This window comes from Podarcis raffonei, chromosome W, assembly GCF_027172205.1.
Source record: "Podarcis raffonei isolate rPodRaf1 chromosome W, rPodRaf1.pri, whole genome shotgun sequence".
In the NCBI taxonomy this organism is placed as follows: Eukaryota; Metazoa; Chordata; class Lepidosauria; order Squamata; family Lacertidae; genus Podarcis; species Podarcis raffonei.
Genome location: NC_070620.1, coordinates 26,808,618 through 26,826,635, shown reverse-complemented (window position 1 = coordinate 26,826,635; position 18,018 = coordinate 26,808,618). Strand labels below are relative to the sequence as shown.

The 18,018-nt window shown below is 42.4% G+C and overlaps 1 protein-coding gene across 6 annotated transcripts in view; it reads right to left on the bottom strand.

Moving 5' to 3' along the window:
* LOC128405944 (integrator complex subunit 6-like) overlaps positions 1 to 18,018 on the bottom strand; it is a 138,115-nt gene that overhangs the window by 12,077 nt on the left and 108,020 nt on the right. For 5 of the 6 annotated variants that reach the window (XM_053372986.1, XM_053372988.1, XM_053372990.1 and 2 more), the window contains 2 exons: positions 17,377 to 17,519; positions 17,008 to 17,239 (listed from right to left, as the gene is read on the bottom strand). In XM_053372986.1, the coding sequence (XP_053228961.1) occupies positions 17,008 to 17,239; positions 17,377 to 17,519 (375 nt within the window). Of the gene's footprint in view, positions 1 to 14,831; positions 14,960 to 17,007; positions 17,240 to 17,376; positions 17,520 to 18,018 lie in introns of all 6 variants that reach the window. The other variant, XR_008328380.1, reaches the window with a different exon arrangement.

Sequence of the window (18,018 nt, the reverse complement as noted above, 5' to 3'; positions counted from 1 at the left end):
GAAAGCGAACCAAATAATACCCTTAATAAGAAATGAAAATAACATCGCAGCAACCTCATCAATAGATATCAATAATGACTTTTTTTAATTCTACAAAAAATTTACCGTATTTTTCACCCTATAGGACGCACCTTTTCCCCTCCAAAAATGAAGGGGAAATCTGGGTGCGTCCTATGGGGCGAATGCAGGCTTTCGCTGAAGCTTGGAGAGCGAGAGGGGTCGGCTGCGGATAGTAGTCTGCTTCCCGGAGCGCCGGGTGCGCTGAAAGCAGAGCTCCCAGCGCTTTGGGAACACATCCGCAGCCTAGGCAGCCCTGCGGGAGGTTCCCGCAGGGCTTTCCACGCTGCGGATAGCAGCCTGCCGCCCGGCAGGCGGGGCACCCTGAAGCAGAGCGCCCCGCACGCCGGACAGACATCCACAGCGTGGGAGCCCTGCAGGAGTTCCCCGCAGGGCTCCCCACGCTGCGGATAGCAGCCTGCCGCCCGGTGGGCCGGGCGCCCTGAAGCAGAGCGCCCCGCGTGCCGGGCAGACATCCGCAGCGTGGGGAGCCCTGCAGGAGTTCCCCGCAGGGCTCCCCACGCTGCGGATAGCAGCCTGCCGCCCGGTGGGCGGGGCGCCCTGAAGCAGAGCGCCCCTCGCGCCGGGCAGACATCGGCCAGCCCCACAAGCTCGGGGGACAGCAGGGAGGCGCAGCGCCACCATCCCGCTGTTCCTCGACCTGGTTCGGTTGCCCCGACCTGCTTTTTTTGGGGGGGGGGGAAATAAAGGAAAAAATACGGTATATGAAGGGCCGGAAAATATATCAGAAGATGAGCTGGAAAACTTCTTTCAAGATATTAAAATACCAACTATTGACGAATATGAAAAAGATATGCTATCAGCACCCCTAAATATATCAGATATTGAGAATGTAATAGAAACAATGGGAAATGGGAAGTCTTCCTATAGAATGGTATAAAATATTCAAAAATCTACTAGTCCCCAGACTTCTAGAAGTCTATGAGGAAATAGCTCATAAAGGTATATCTGCTACAACATTCAATGAAGCTTTAATAATAATTATACCAAAACCTAACAAAGACCCTATAAATGTGCAAATTATAGACCAATATCATTAATGAATGTTGATGCAAAGATTTTGAATGCAATATTGGCGGAAAAAATACAAAAGGTTATTCAAGACATGATACCTAGTAATCAAACAGGTTTTATAAAAACAAGACAAGCCACAGACAATATCAGATTAACAATAGATTTGATAAATTTAAATAAAGATGAAGAGGAGTTTATGATATTGTCATTACATGCAGAAAAGGCTTTTGACAGAATATATAAAGAATTCATAGGGTTTGTGTTACGTAAATTTGGTTTCCCTATAGAATACTGTAATTGGATTAAAATGATTTATAAAAAACCAACGTCCCGGATTGTTACAATGGAAGAATTTCGAATTTGATTAGTTTAAATTGAGGAATGAGACAAGGATGTCCTCTTTCTCCGTTATTATTTAATCTGTGCCTGGAACCATTAACAAGAACAATAATTCAGGATGAGCATATCAAGGGTGCAAAACACAACAAAGATAATTACAAAATTGTATTATTTGCGATTTGATATCTGTGATGGGATGGTGAGCTGCTTGTGCGTAAAATCCTAGTCCCTCAGAGTTTGGCTAAGTCCACAAACCTCTGTCTCTGATGGAGCTCCTTAAGCATGGCTCCATCAGTCGCTCGTTGAATCGGACAGTGGGCGTTTACGGAACTTCTTCCAGCATAAAAGCTCCTTAACGGAAACGCGTCTTCTGGACTCTCGACGTGACAGTTTCCGGCGAGGAGTGGGTGTCCCTACAGGAGGTCTTGAAACCTCCCCACTGTTCTCGCTTGAAGTGTCTCTGAGCCCTCCCTCCGACTCACTTTCCCTTGGAAATCCACTTCTCCCCCTGCTGGTCCCCTCCTCAGCTGAATGTTCTCTCTCACCCTCTGTGAGCCCTTTCACCTCCTGCGTCTCAGATGGCAGTTCCCTGACAATATCCTTTTATTTATTACAAAACCAGAAGATACAATTCCAAAAATTATGGAGAAAATAAAAACCTTTGGCAGAATATTGGGATATTCTATAAATTGGACAAAATCAGAGATTTTACCAATTGGGCCAAGGGCTACATTGTATAGAAACCATCAATTTCAGATATACAAAGACTTTATTAAATAGTTGGGTATAATGATTTCATCAGATATAGACCAAATTGTAAAATTAAATTTCAATCAAATTATAAATGAGATTACTTTTGATATTGAAAGGTGGGGACCTCTAAACCTTTCCCTTTGGGGAAAGGTTAATGTCCTCAAAATGACTATTGTTCCAAAGCTTTTATACATTCTTAGAGGATTACCAATACATATTCCAAAATTTTACTTCCAAAAAATAAATCAACTATTTAGATCGTGCCTATGGGGTACAAAGCCACCAAAAATATCACTACATAAAATGCAACTTCCAACTGAGGAAGGTGGCTTTGGTCTCCCAAATCTGGAACTATATCACCAGGCCTACCTGCTGAGTAAGACTAACGACTGGAGAGCTAGCAGGAATCCCAATTGGGCTACTCTCAAATATAGTTTCTTTGAACCTCTTGAAGGGTGGACTAAACTCGGCTCTAATTTTATGAAATATCCTATTATTCTGGAGACTATTAAAGCACCTATAAAAATTTGGACGAATATAAATAAAAATAATAAGGATGACCCTTATCAGCATGAGAAATTAACAATATGGGCAAACCCAAAATTAAAAATTGGAAATCAAGTACCGTATTTTTCGCTCTATAGGACGCTCTTTTTCCCTCATAAAAAGCAAGGGAAAATGTGTGTGCGTCCTATGGAGCGAATGCAGGGGGGAGGCAGGCGGGAAAAGCCCCCAAGAGGCTTTGCTGCTTTAAATAGTGTAGTGCAACATTTGATTCAGAATATTTTTTTTCATGTTTTCCTCCTCTAAAAACTAGGTGCGCCCTATGGTCAGGTGCGCCCTATGGAGCAAAAAATACGGTAATAATTTGGCAAAATTGGATAAAAAAGGTATTTTGACATTGAATCAATTAATTGATGAAAATTACACATTTATGGAATATTAAGACCTTGCAAGTAAAGTATGGATTAACCAGTGGAACACAATGGCAATACATCCAATTGAAACATATGTCGGAAAGGAAGTTTTGTCTTGACGCTATAGCAGCATCGGAATCACCCATGCTGCTACAAGATTTAATTTCTGCAACAAAAACAAAAACCTCTACACTTGCACTATATAAAACCTTACTTAACAGGAAGAAATATGATTTAGAATATTATAGACAAAAATGGAGTGAAGAGTTAGGGGTACCAATAACAGATGATATATGGGAGTCAAGTATAAAATCATCAGAAGTAGCCTCTATGGATCTAAGACTAAGACTTATTCAGCAGAAAATAATATTCAGAGTCCACTGGACTCCAGCAAAACTTTACAAGAAGAAAACAACAAATGCAGACAACTGCTGGAGATGTGGAAATAAAAATGCAAACTTAGTACATATGATGATTAACTGCCCGATAAGATCAGTTTGGTGCAAGGTGAAGAGATATATAGCAAGAGTAATAAAAATAAATTGTTATTTAGGGGAATTAAATTTAATTCTAAATTATATACTGGAAACGTGGGAGATTACAAGGGGTCAAAAAAAATGGATGTACCGTGCCATATTAGAAGCAAAAAAACTTGTTCTGATGAATTGGAAGAGCTGCAAAAAGATTCCATTGAGCACATGGATTGACAATATGGACAGACTAGCCACATATGAACAAATTGCATGTCGACGCAAATTAAGAATGGATAAATATGAAGAAATCTGGAAGGAATATTTAAGCGATAAGGTGGACGGTGGTGGGAAGTAGGGGGATGAGAGGTGGGGAAATATTGTTAAAAAGGTGTAGTCATAGGTATATCAGTACTTAAATCTGAAATGTTAAATTGTGTTATTAGTGTTATTGCGGTTTTTGTTGTATGTGTTTTTGTGGTGGTGGTGATTATTGAAAAAACGATTAAATAAATTTTTAAAAAGAGCAAAAAGGGACACATTTGCTGACTTCTACTTTTAACTATGTGTTGCTGTGACGACTCATTTTAAATACCCCTACTATAGAAGCTGTGATATATTGCTAGTAGCAATGTTTTTAACTTTCCTTTTTCATGTGTCATATCCATTTCTTTAAAGGGGCAGTTCAACCATGGCTTCTTCTTTTGGGGGTAGGTAAAGGTAAAGAGACCCCTGACCATTAGGTCCAGTCATGACCGACTCTGGGGTTGCGGCGCTCATCTCGCTTTATTGGCCGAGGGAGCTGGCGTACAGCTTCTGGGTCATGTGGCCAGCATGACTAAGCCGCTTCTGGCGAACCAGAGCAGTGCACAGAAACGCCGTTTACCTTTCCACCAGAACGGTACCTATTTATCTACTTGCACTTTGACGTGCTTTTGGGGCTACAGAGAGCCAATCTGGGTGAAATAATGAAACTGGCAGTAAACTGAGACCTTGTGTCTGTTTGTTGGGTCACCAGGGCAGGGGGGACAAGCGTTAAGCTGGGCAGAGGGTGGGAAGGCATTTTTTCCTTCCAAAGACTGTGGTAAGAGTTAACTCTTCCTAAGTTTTTTTGCCCTTCTCTTGGGTTTGGGAGGAAATTACAGGCCTTGGAGACCAAGTGACAGTTGGTTTGGGATAATGGCAGGGCTTGATGAAGAAATCTCAACCTTCCCCAGGGGATGCTGTGTCTTTAAATGATTCAGAGGCAATCTGGAGGGTTTCCTCCTTGCTCCACTTCAACAAACGTCTTTTCCCAGTTCCAGCTGCATTGCCTTGCTTGCTTTCTCACCTCCCAGGACCTCCCCTGCCCTTTTTCAGCAGTCCTCTCCCCCTCTCCCGCACTCCGTTGTCTGATCAAAGAGAATGAAGTGGGGAAGTGGGGGTTGCAAAGTTCTCACTTTAAGAGGGATCCTGTAATGATGAATTGTTGAAACCTAGCAATCGATTAGCTGGCTGCTGCAGAGCCCACCATGCTGCTGAAATTGCCTTGCCAGCTGCTGGCGCTGCTTGCAAGTGGCTGCCTCGGCCACTGGAGTTTCCCTGGCAACATCAGCACCTGCCTGATGAACCCGAATAAAACAAGTGGTGGAAGAACAAAAGAGGATACTCTGAGATTGTGGGACTAATAGTGAGACTTTTAATATTAATTTACATTATTTGATTTTTGGACTATACTTATGTGGATATATACTGGTCTCTCTTGATCTCCCTGGAGTAACGTTTTGTCTGTTAGACAAAGAAATTGAAAGTCATAGTGGGGGGAAGGGAGAGACACCAGGTGACATCTAGGGGTAAATATTTGAATTATAATTACTGAATAACCTTCTTTTTGCTCTTCTTGAACATACGCTCCCTCTGGTGGACAAAGTAATATATTGTGATATATAAGTTTTTAAAATGTCAAAAATGGGGGGAAAATTGTAGGAACTCCAGGAGATAGGAGACTGTCCAAATAAGAAGAAATTAAAGATTTGGATAACTTATGCCTAAAAATAAAAGAATTTAAACAAAATGAACAACATATTGAGAAAAAGTTAGCAGAGGTACAAGAAACCTTGGATAAGAAAATAGAGGGAGTGGTGGGGTAACTCTCAAATAAAATTAAAGACTTGACGGTTCAGTCCAAGACAGTGGAGGAATCAGTGAAAATAACTCAGAAAGAAGTTAAGGAGGCAAGAAAAGAGACAGATCAGATCAAGGAAGAAGTAACAGAATTGAGCAAAGTACAAGAATAAATCTGGGACAATGTGGCTTTGATGGAGATGCATCAGAGGCAGATGAATTTAAAATTCAGAGGTGTAGCAGAAGAGGCAAATGAAGATATAAAATAAAAAATGATTAAATAATTGGCAAGATGGATGGACCTTAAAGAACATGAAATTGAGTAGTCAGCTGAGAATGCATTTAGAATAAAAGTAAGATCAGCAAAGACTAAATAAAAAAAAATTACCTGGAGACTGTTTGATGATTTTTAACTCATTAGAGATGAGAAATGCAATTCTGAGAATGAGTTATAACAACAAACTACTCATAGATGGAACACCAATCATAATTTTTAAAGAGATCCCTACCAGATTTTTACGAAAGAGAGATGGTTATAAACAATTAGTGACATTGTTGAAGAAAAATGGAATTCAACACAGGTGGGAATTTCCTGAAGGGATCTCTTTTTATTACAAGGACAAAAGATTAAATTAACTGATGCTCAGGAAGTTAAGAAATTTTCAAGAAGATATGAGAAGGAACTAGGAAAGATGGAGGTAAATACTGTTGGCCCCAGATTTGCTGGACCCCATCATGGCCTAGAGGAGGAGAAAAAGAAGAAGGAAAGAAATAAGGAAGAAGAGGAAGGAGAGGGAGGAGAAGAGGAAGAAGAAGAGGTGGAAGAAGATACTGATAACAAAGCCACTGGGTTGACAGATTAGAGAAATGGCATTGAAATTGATAACCTGGAATGTAAATGGACTTAATGACAAATCTAAAAGAAATAAAATTGAGCATGTTTTGAAAAGACGGAATTTGGATAGAAACAGACACATTTTGATTAATAAAAGGTTGGGTAGAGAATTTATAACTTCAGATGTAAATAAAAAAGGAGTGGTTTTGTATATAAAAGAGAAACTTGAACCTAAGTTGATCTCCAAAGATGAGGAAGGGAGAGTGATTGTGGTCCAAATAATGCTGCAAGGTGAGAGATTGATTGTGGTGGGACTCTACTCACCAAATGAAAATAAAGGGGGAATTCTTTGGAAAACTGGAGGAAAGATTGATGGAATTTATGGATCAGGAAATAATAATAATGGGGAATTGTAATGGAGTGGTGATGCCAGAGTTAGATAGAACATCGAAAATGAAAACAACAAAAGAGGGCAAACTTCCAAAGACGTTTTTTGATTTGATTGACAATGAGAGGTTTTCTGATACAGCAAAATAGCCTCCCCCAAAAAGAGAAAGAAAGAAAGAAAGAGGAAATCCTGACTCATCTCATGGAAAATGAGAAAAAAACTATCAGTAAAACCAAAAGATGAACAAATAAAACAAACTATCAAGAGGTTGGAAACTCAATTCTCCATGTTGGTGAGCCAGGAAGTGGAATGGAAGATAAAATTAATGAGACAGAAGAACTTTGAATCAGCAAATAAGACTGGGAAGTTACTAGCTTCGCAATTAAGGAAACGTCAAAGTCAAAACATAATTAACAAAATAAAGATAGGAGAACAACTGACAGAAGATCCAAAAGAAATAAGGAAAGCCTTTCAAGGATTTTATAAGGAACTATATAGGAAAGAAAAGCAAGATATAAAAAAATAGAGAGATATCTGGAAATACATAAAGGAAAACAGATCCCATTAGAAAAAAGGGAACAATTGAATACTCCAATAACTATACAAGAGATTCAAAAGGCAATAAAGCGAAGGAAACAAGGTAAAGCTCCAGGACCTGATGGTCTCACTGCAAAATATTATAAAACTCTTAGTGGACAGTTGACCCTTTGGGAGGTGATTGAACAATATTTTGAAAGGAGGAAAGATACCAAATACATGGAAAGCGGCGCATATAATGTAAATCCCTAAGCAAGATACAGATTGTTTGAATGTCAAGAACTTTAGACCAATATCGTTGCTAAATAATTATTACAAACTATTCACAGACATTATGGCGAATAGACTAAAAGTAATTCTAAACGAGTTGATTCACAAAGACCAAGCAGGTTTTTTACCTGGCTGACAATTAAGAGATAATGTAAGACATACAGTGGTACCCCGCAAGACGGAAAACCCGCTAGACGAAAGGGTTTTCCGTTTTGGAGGCGCTTCGCAAAACGAATTTCCCTATGGGGTTGCTTCGCAAGACGAAAAAATATTGCGTCCCCCCGCGGGTTTTTCCGCTTTTTTCGCCCTTTTCCTAAGCCGCTAAGCCGCTTAACAGCTGATCGCTGAAAGCCGCTTGACAGCTGTAGCGCTAATCCGCTAAGCTGTCAATGGGCTTGCTTTGCAAGACGAAAAAACCGCTAGACGAAGAGAATCGCGGAACGGATTTGGATGGCACTCCTATCTCTGGTATGATAAAGTGAAAGTGCACAGAGGATTTACAAACCATTTGATAAGGAGTGCTCTATACGAGGTTTGGGATAGAAACAAAAATTTGTTGGAAAGGAAAACACCGTGGTGGATATCATTGGTAGAGGTACTAACAGTAAAGAAGTTGAATATGAAAGGGAGGTGGGCTACTTACGAAGAGATCTTAATGAGAACAGATAAAGGATGGAAATCGAAGACCTATAAGATTTTGGGTATAACACTGAGTACGATGCTTGGGTGAAAATGTGGAATGAGAGTTTAAAATTTACAGCATGTACTGCCTTAAAAGAGAATATTATGAAAATGATGTACTGCTGGTACTTAACACCTGTTAAATTAGCAAAAATGTATAGGATGAGCAGTAAAGTATGCTGGAAATGTAAAGAGAAGGATGGAGATTTTTACCACATGTGGTGGACATGTGAGAAATTAAAACAGTTTTGGGAACTGATTTATAACGAAGTGAAAGAGATACTCAAGTATACTTTCCCAAATATGCCAGAGGCTTTTTTGCTAGGCTTGATGGGAGAGGAAATAGAAAAAGCAGATCAAAGCATATTTATGTATGCCACGACTGCTGCTATAACTTTGTTAGGCCCAAAATGGAAAATACAGGAATTACCAACAGTGAAGTTGAAGAAAAGTAAAAATATCAAAACAACAAGGAAAGCCAAGTATACCTGCAGTAATCGAAGCATACATTGGCAGAAATTGTTTAAACTTCCTCCCTCGGCCCCAAATAAATCGACCACACGGGGCAGCAAAAAGAAGGGTAAAAAGAGAGAAACAAAGATAGTTACACAGCAACCGGCTAAGGAGGACTCGCCAAGGCTGACTCCAGTAGCAAGTGAGAAGGCAGAAGTAACAATTCAGTCCCTGGATAACCAACTATTTAACAAACCTGATGCTGCGGAAGTTGAGGCCTCTACCTATGAAGGCAATAAAACACTTAGCAAATCGAACAGCGGGGAGGAGGAAGTGTTCAGTAGAGATGATACCCCCCTTCAGACCTGGCAAGCCTCCAGTCAGGAAAGAGATTGGAATTTGATCCTAAATCCCCACAAATTGGTACTCACGAACTTCCCGAAGCCTAAGGGCTTCCTTACAGGGAAACAGCGAATAATGAACTTTGTATCTAGCCTAAATGACATACTGCCAGGAATGGTTAATTCTAATGATATCATCTCGGTGGAATATCTACATTATGATGGTCACTCAGTGAGAGCACTGACCACTTTTAGGGATCAGAACCTGGCCAAGTTTATTTTTAGGTCAAGACCTGCCTTTTTAAAAGCACGGATAACAATACTTAGGCTCTTTGAAAATAAGGCTCCTTTGAGCCCCCTTTTGAGAACTAAGCAGGCAAATCTTAGAAAGGGGAAACAACTCTCAAAATTCTGGCCTGACAAACAGAATCCGCAATGCCTTGTGAGCAAAGGTGAGGATTTATTTACTATAGAAGAAAATATCCTAATTGACCAATTCTGGATGTTCCCACCATTAATACAAACTGACATCTTGGGAAGACTAGACAAGCTAAGAGATAAGCTGGCCGAGAGAGCTTCTGGCAACGAGGTTATTAAGGGGGACCAAAAAAAGACCACAACACGTAACCTTCAGATCAAAGCGGAGATTAACTTTCCACCAAGAGAGAACGTGCCACCCTTCAAGGAGAGCACTCCATCACCCCCTCGAAGGAGAAATATCCCTAAGGTGACCCCACCAGACGTATGGGACAAAATGAGATACCTAGATGAAACAGAATTGGGCCAAAATCAGGCCGCAACAGAATATCCACAGAAGGAATTTATGCATAATAAAGATCCGGTGTTCACAAACGTGAGCACTTTGCATCCACCTATTGAAATCATAGAGCGGCTGGATAGCCCGCCATACAAAGTCGATAGGCGACCGATACATAAAGCGATAAACCCTAAAAGTACATTAGCTAATAATTGACAAAGACTCGACTGTGATAAAGCCAATCTTAAATTTTTATCATGGAACATTGCTGGTTGGCTCAACAAGGCGACTGACCAATCATTTGTCAATTTTATTCAAGATCATGATATAGTCTTCCTGCAAGAGACATGGCTAACAGGGGATTTAGATGTAAATGGTTTTGCCTCATTTTCGCTCGCAGGTTCACCAAGCAACAAAGGGGGACGAGTTAAGGGTGGGCTAGGCATTCTAATATCCACAAGGCTGAGAGCATCTTTCGTCGAGCTGGAGCCTCTGAGCAGTGTGGCCATGGCATTATTAATGAAATGCAGATATTGCACACTTCTATTGATTAATATATATGCCCCTCCCCAAAGAGGCAAGCAGCTTATCAAAAATATCTGGCATAGGCTAGAATCATATGTCGATGAGCTAATGAATCAAACTCCTGCAGCGGCAGTGCTGCTGGCTGGGGATTTAAATGCCAGAATTGGCCAATCAGACGAAGCGTTATATGCTCATTTCCATGACGTACCTCCCATTTCTGAAGAAGCCCTTTCTATTCCCCCAAGGCTCTCAAAAGACAAGGGCTGCAACTACGCAGGCCTATGCCTCCTACGTTTTTCCAACAATCTGGATCTGACTGTATTAAATGGTCGTGTTGACAGAGAACCCAGTGGGGAATTTACATTTATATCCAACATGGGAGCCTCCACTATCGATTACGTCCTGGTGTCATCTAACCTTTTGAGCAGAGCACGGGAATGTAAAGTGGTGGAGAGGGTTGACGGCGACCATCTACCGCTCTGTTTAATACTGGATGTAAGAAAAGATCTATTCTGCTCTGATAAACTTGTAGCCCCATGTTTCGAAAACATGGAGCTAAGATATTCACGCATTAAATGGTCCAGCAAATTGAGTGATGAAATATCGGAAAGACTTCACTCAGATACTTTTCTTGCTAGAAAGGAGAACCTCGTTAATTCCCCAACTCCTGAGGCTAGATTAGATATGTTCCGGGAACTGATTTCGTCTCTACAACCTTATCTGACCAACAAAAAAACGCCACGGCAATCTCTACACTCTAATAAATCCAAACCTTGGTTTGACCAAGAATGCATGGCTATGAAACGCCTCCTGCTGGACAAGTACAGGAACTATAGATCAGCGAACTTACCTTCGCTTCCATTAGACTGGTTTGAGTTAAAACGCAGTTATAAAGCTTTGATTAACAGGAAAAAGCTCCAGTCACAAAGGGAGGAATGGCAGTGCCTAGTGGAGGCCTCCCGAAGGAAAGATTCTGCCACGTTTTGGAAAACAATCGCAAAGGGCTGGAGAGACTCCCCGATCGAAGTCGAATACTCTATACCAGCTGGAGCATGAGAGGCCTATTTCCTCTCATTATATTCATCAAATCAACTGGTCCCAGTTCTGCTTCCTGCTTCAAGTGAATTTGGCAAGGAATGGCCCCCTGTAACCACAGAAGAAATTACTGGCCTTATTCAATCTCTTAAATCAGGGAAAGCCCCGGGTGCTGACAATATCCCACCAGAAATTCTTAAGGCAAATGTTGAATGGTGGGCCCCTGTGCTAGCCGCCTTGTTCACTAGTATAAATCAAACGGCTATTATCCCCGAGGACTGGGGTTTAGCCATCATCATTCCAATATTCAAGAAAGGAAGCAGAACTGAGCCAGCTAACTACAGACCAATCAGTCTATTAAGTATTATTAGTAAATTATATGCTGCTCATTTATGTGATAAATTAGTGGAGTGGATGGAAAGAGAGCATATTCTATCAGAAGCACAAGCAGGTTTTAGAGCAAAGCGTTCAACTATAGACCAGGCCCTTATCCTTCAACACCTGGCAGACAAATACTCTAGAAAAGGGGGGTCTTTATATGCAGCTTTTGTGGATTTTAAATCGGCTTTTGATCTAATACCAAGGGACAGACTCTGGGAAAAGCTTGGCGCTACAAACATAGATAAACGCTTATTACGCCTTATCCGTGATCTATATGAAAACACCAGGGTGAGGGTAAGATGCGATCAGTCAGGCCATCTAACTAAAGAAATTCAAACGCACTATGGGGTTAAACAAGGATGTGTCCTCGCGCCAACGCTATTTAATTTTTATATCAACTCTCTAGCAGTAAATATGGCGAAAGAAAATGCCCACCCTCCCAATCTGGCAGGTATGCCCCTCCCGGTGCTTCTGTATGCGGACGACGCAGTCCTACTCTCCTTTTCCTGCGTTGGCTTGAGGAAGCTTTTGAGATCACTTGCTGACTATTGTCAAGCGGAACAACTATCAATAAATTACAGCAAATCTAAAATTATGGTGTTTTCAAAGAAAAGAAGGAAACACATATGGAGAATTAATGGTCAACCTATTGACCAGGTAGCAACTTTCAAATACCTGGGAATAACTTTTCAGGAAAGGGTCTCGTGGCACCAACAGATGAAAAACGCCATTGCCAATGCAGGAAGGGCCAATAAAGCCCTTACAAGATTTTTTCACGGGAAAGGGGGTAAATACGTTCCGGCGGCCTCCCAGGTTTTTGCTGCAAAAATACTCCCACAACTCACTTATGGATCCCAGGTTTGCAGTTTTAAAAATTTTGCGCCTATGGAGGCATTTCAAACAAAATTCTATCGGTGTTTATTGGGGATCCCCCCCTGTGTATCTAATATAGCTGTCCGCTTAGAAGTTGGACAACCACCCGTTAACGCGCGGTTGTGGATTCTAAAGATACACTACTGGTTAAAACTTATTTTTTTCCCGGCCGGTTTGGCTCCTTTAACACTCTTAGACACCTTTCATTCTACCTGGAAAGCTTCCCTGTTTGAAAAGATAAGAAGCTTGGGATTCTCCCCGCAGATCTTGATAGCGGCAGGATACGAGAGAGCCAGAAGTCAAGTGCTTCAACGCATTAGGGACATAGAGCTGCAATGTCATATGGGCAAAATGGAGAAACATGCCACAATTAGAGACTTTGGGAGAGGGTTCTCACCCGCAAATTATCTGGCTGATTTACAAATACCTAAGTACAGACACTCCTTTACCCTGGCCAGATTTAACGTTCTGCCCTCTGCCCTGCTGCTAGGCAGATATGAGGGCAAACCATATGAGTCACGTGTGTGCCCATGTGGCTCATCGGAAGTGGAAACAAATCTGCATGTATTGCTGCACTGTAGTTACTACGAGGATCTACGCCTGACCTTTATTGCCCCAGTTCTACAAAAGCTTAAAAATGAACCAGAACTCCAACGTATGAGAGCCTTGGTAGAAGATAAGGTTCCTGAAATTACGATCAATGTTGCCAAATTCTGTGTAGCCGCTATTAGGCGCAGGAAACAAGAGCTTTCCAATGCCAATATGCAGGCGAAGGCAAATACTTAATTTTATTTATGCTGTCTAATTTTAAATTGCTGTTATGGCCTAATCTGTATTGAAATTGTCCTTTGTTTTTTCCGGTGTTATGCTTTGCTGACTAGCTGTACGAGTTAATCTGGTCTGTGACCGTTTTTAATAAATTTGATTTGACCAACAGTGAAGGAATGGCAGTCGAAGATGGTGGATTATGCGGAACTAGCAAAACTGACCTGCAGGATCCGAAACCAAGAGGAAACAAAATTCCAAAGACGTTGGAGTAAATTTATGGATTATCTAAATACAGTGGTACCTCTGGATGCAAATGGAATCCGTTCCGGAGCCCCGTTCGCATCATGAGTAGAGCGAAACCCGCACCTGCATGGGTTGCGATTTGCCACTTCCGCGCATGATGTCATTTTGAGCGTCTGCACATGCGCGAGCAGCGAAACCCAGAAATAACGCGTTCTGTTACTTCTGGGTCGCCGCAGAGCGCAACCCAAAAATACTTCACCTGAAGCTACTTCAACCCAAGGTATGACTGTAATAACTGTAGAAATTTGAAGACTCTAGCGGACTGAAATAAATCTTATGATATGGACAGGATATAATAATAAATTGCAAAAAGGAGATTGAAATAAGAAAACCCGTTGAAGGGAGGGAGGGAAGTCAGTGCTCAGCATCGTGTTGGGTAAGGAAGTGGATAGATGATTGTTGAAAATTTGTTGAAATGAAAAATCAATAAAAAACATTTAAAAGGGAGGGGGGTCACTCGGGACTTTGTGGAAAGCATGGTCTCCATGGGGCTGTCCCTGAATAAGTTTGGCCCAACCCATAGCCACGGACATGCCTTAGACCTGGTGTTCTCCTCTACGGACGTGGGTAATCTGACACTAATTAAAAGTGAAACAAAGGAAGTGCTATGATCGGGTCACTTCCTGGTGCAACTAGACTTCTCCACAACCCTTCCCCTCTGCAGGGAGGTGGGATTGATTCAGATGGACCACCCCCGCCACTTAATGGATCCAGATGGTTTCCAAAGAGTAGTAGGGGATGTTTTATCCCATGCTGATGGCTTTTTAGCTGATTCCCTGGTGGCCCACTGGAATGTGGAGCCCAGAACTAGATAATCAGGAAGGATTCGAAACCGGTGGGACCAGAAATTAATGGAAGACTGGAGTAAATTTACGGACTATTTGAAAAGTATTTGTGAAGATCAGACGACGTTTGTAGGTTTGCAAGACGTTTTGTAAGGAGCATTATTGGAAGTATTGCAAAAATATATATAAAGGAATGTGGAGCCCAGACAGCCCCACGGTTTTCACCAGAGCTGAGGGTGATGAAACAATCACCGAGATTGAATCGGACCAGACACGGGATAGAGCTCAACGTCGAGCCTACCAAGTGGCAACAGCAACGGCGAAGAGGACTTTATTCTCTGCCTCTACTGCATCTGGAGAAAACAGCAAGATACTTTTTCAGCTGTTTCACAATCTAATGGAACCACCCCAAGATCTCCCGCAATGATTTTACAAAGTTCTTAGCAGATAAAGTCGCTCAGATTCGGAATGAGGTAGACTCCACCGTGGGAGCAGGGCCAGGGTGGAAGAGTGCTAGGGTCTAGTCAAGTTGTATAGGATCAATTCCAATCTGTTACCTCCGAGGATGTGGACAGGCTGCTTGGATGAGTGAAACTGACCACCTTGTGAGGAGAATCAGAACTTACAGGGTTAAACAGTTCTGTGTGACGTCTCTGCTTACTGAGGTGTGGTTTCTTTCACATACGGGAATCTTTGTGTGTGAGTTGCTTTCACTTTTCGCTGATGAGCCAGAGAGAATGTCTGCTCGATCTCCCGGCTGGTTTATGATGTTCTGCTGTACATGATTAAAGCCTTCTTAGATTAGCAAGAAGCTTGTGTACGGACTATGCGTATTGCACCTACACAAGGCACACACCGCTGCTGCGATACTCTGCTTGGAGCCAGGAAGAAGTCTTGCTGGACGCCATTCTAACTCCAGGCACCTGTCTCCTTGATCCATGCCCATCCTGACTCATAAAAGCGAGCCGGGAAGGGATGGGCGATGGGCTCCGTGAGGCGGTGAACACTTCCCTCTGTGAGGGAGCCTTCTCAGACCTGCTGAAAGAGGCAGTTATTAAACTGCTTCTTAAAAAAACATATTCGGACCCAGCCAATATGGCCTTTGACACCATTGACCATGACATCTTTCTGGACTGTCTAGAGGGGCTGGGAGCAAGGGGTACTGTTATGCAGTGGTTTTACTCCTTCCTCCTGGGCCGTGCCCAGAAAGTGGTGTTGGGGAATCAGTGTTCGGACCCCTGGGCTCTCACTTGTGGGGTGACTCAGGGTTCCGTCCTCTCCCCCATGCTTTTAAACATCTATATGAAGCTGCTGGGAAAGATCATTAGGGGGTTTGGGCTGGGTATTCACCAGTATGTGGATGATACCCAGCTCTACCTCTCTTTTAAATTGAAACCAGTGAAGGTCCTGTGTGAGTGTCTGGAGGCGGTTGGAGGATGGATGGTGGCTAACAGATTGAGGTTGAATCCTGACAAGACGGAAGTACTGTTTTGGGGAGACAGGTGGGTACGGGGGACCCCCTGGTCCTGAATGGGGTAACCGTGTCCCTGAATGACCAGGTGCGCAGCCTGGGAGTCATTTTGGACTCACAGCTGTCCATGGAGGCGCAGGTCAATTCTGTGTCCAGGCCAGCTGTCTACCAGCTACATCTGGTACGCCGGCAGAGACCCTACCTGCCCGCAGACTGTCTCGCCAGAGTGGTGCATACCCTGGTTATCTCCCGCTTGGACTACAACAATGCGCTCTACGTGGAGCTACCTTTGAAGGTGACTCGAAAAATGCAACTAACCAGAATGCAGCAGCTAGATTGGTGACTAGGAGTGGCCGCTGGGATCATATAACACCAGTCCTATAGGATCTTCACTGGCTCCCAGTGCATTTCTAAGCACAATTCAAAGTATTGAAGCTGACCTTTAAAGCCCTAAACAGCCTCGGTCCAGTATACATGGAGGAGCGTCTCCACCCCCATTGCTTAGCCCAGACACTGAGGTCCTCCTCCGAGGGTCTTCTGGTGGTTCCCTCACTGTGAGAAGCGAAGTTACAGGGAACCAGGCAGAGGACCTTCTTGGTAGTGGTGCCCACCTTGTGGAATGCCCTCCCTTCGAGGAGATAAAGAATTACACAACTTTTAGAAGACATCCGAAGGCAGTCCTGTATTGGTAGGTTTTTAATGCTTGATGTTTTTATTATGTTTTTAGATACGCTGTGAGCTGCCCAAAGTGGCTGGGGAAACCCAGCCAGATGGGCAGGGTAATAAATAATAATAATATAAATAATATAAATACCTAAGCAGGCAAAAGGGAATTGTTTAGTGAGGGTTTAGCAGAAAAAGCACAAAGGAGAAGTAAAAGGAACAAAGTAAAAGTCAGATAGGTTGCAGCTAAGCTGTAGTTCTAATTACCTTTGTAGGCTGGCATAGCTTTGAGGGTGGCGTTGGTTGGGGACCCTGTAGCAGAGGAGGCCCCCTTCACACTGACATGATTGACTATCATTGGTGAGGACTGGGACTTCCTTAACAGTGGAGACATACTGTGCCTTCTTTTCAGACAGGCAGGGGTGTTGGTCTCTCCTGGACGCTTGATTTTGTTCTGAGGACCGGTGACAAACTCATCTGCTTCATCAATCATCATGCCCTGGAAAACACATAATCAACCATTAAGATCAGTTAGCAGTATTGTTATTTTGGAACAAAATACCAACTCCACTCACTCAGAGTCATGAAATTTTTTTGGGCGAGTGCCCTGGGTTAATTACAGTAGGCTCTACCTACCTTCTTATCCTGCTTGAAAGGGTTACCAAAAGTATGAAGTCTTTTGGGTTGGTCTGGGTCAATTTCCCGAAGTAGAGAAGGCATTCTCTTTAGATATTCCTGGTAGTTCCCCATCTGAGCCACTGGAACACTATGAATGCAGTCTGCAACAGAAACAGAAACAATGTATATCATTTTCAGAAGTTTTGAACTTCCCTAAAGTTAAATAGTTAACTTGTTAAGTTTTTCCAGCTGTGCCATTTATAGTCCCATTGTTCTTAAGCATGTGTTCACACACTTTTAAGTGCAGACTGGAGATGTGCATAGGGAAAGTGTCTTTGAACCTGATGCATGATATCTAAGGATATGAGATTTCCCATTTTGCTAAGAGTTCCCTTGTAACACATGTCAATCTTGAATGAAAGTTGTATGTTGGGAATCTAAGGTAAGACCACACACAGTGAAGTGTGGCTCCAAGTCATGTTTGCTGTAAAAGTCATCACAGAGAAGCAGAGTCAGTAAGGTCCAAATGTTTTACTGCTGCACTGGCGGAAATGACTGGCAGAATCCGAGACCAGGGAGAAGAGTCGGTGGAAGAAGATTGGAAGAAATTTAAAGACTATTGGGGGCCGACAATAACATCTCTCTGACCCACATGAGGTA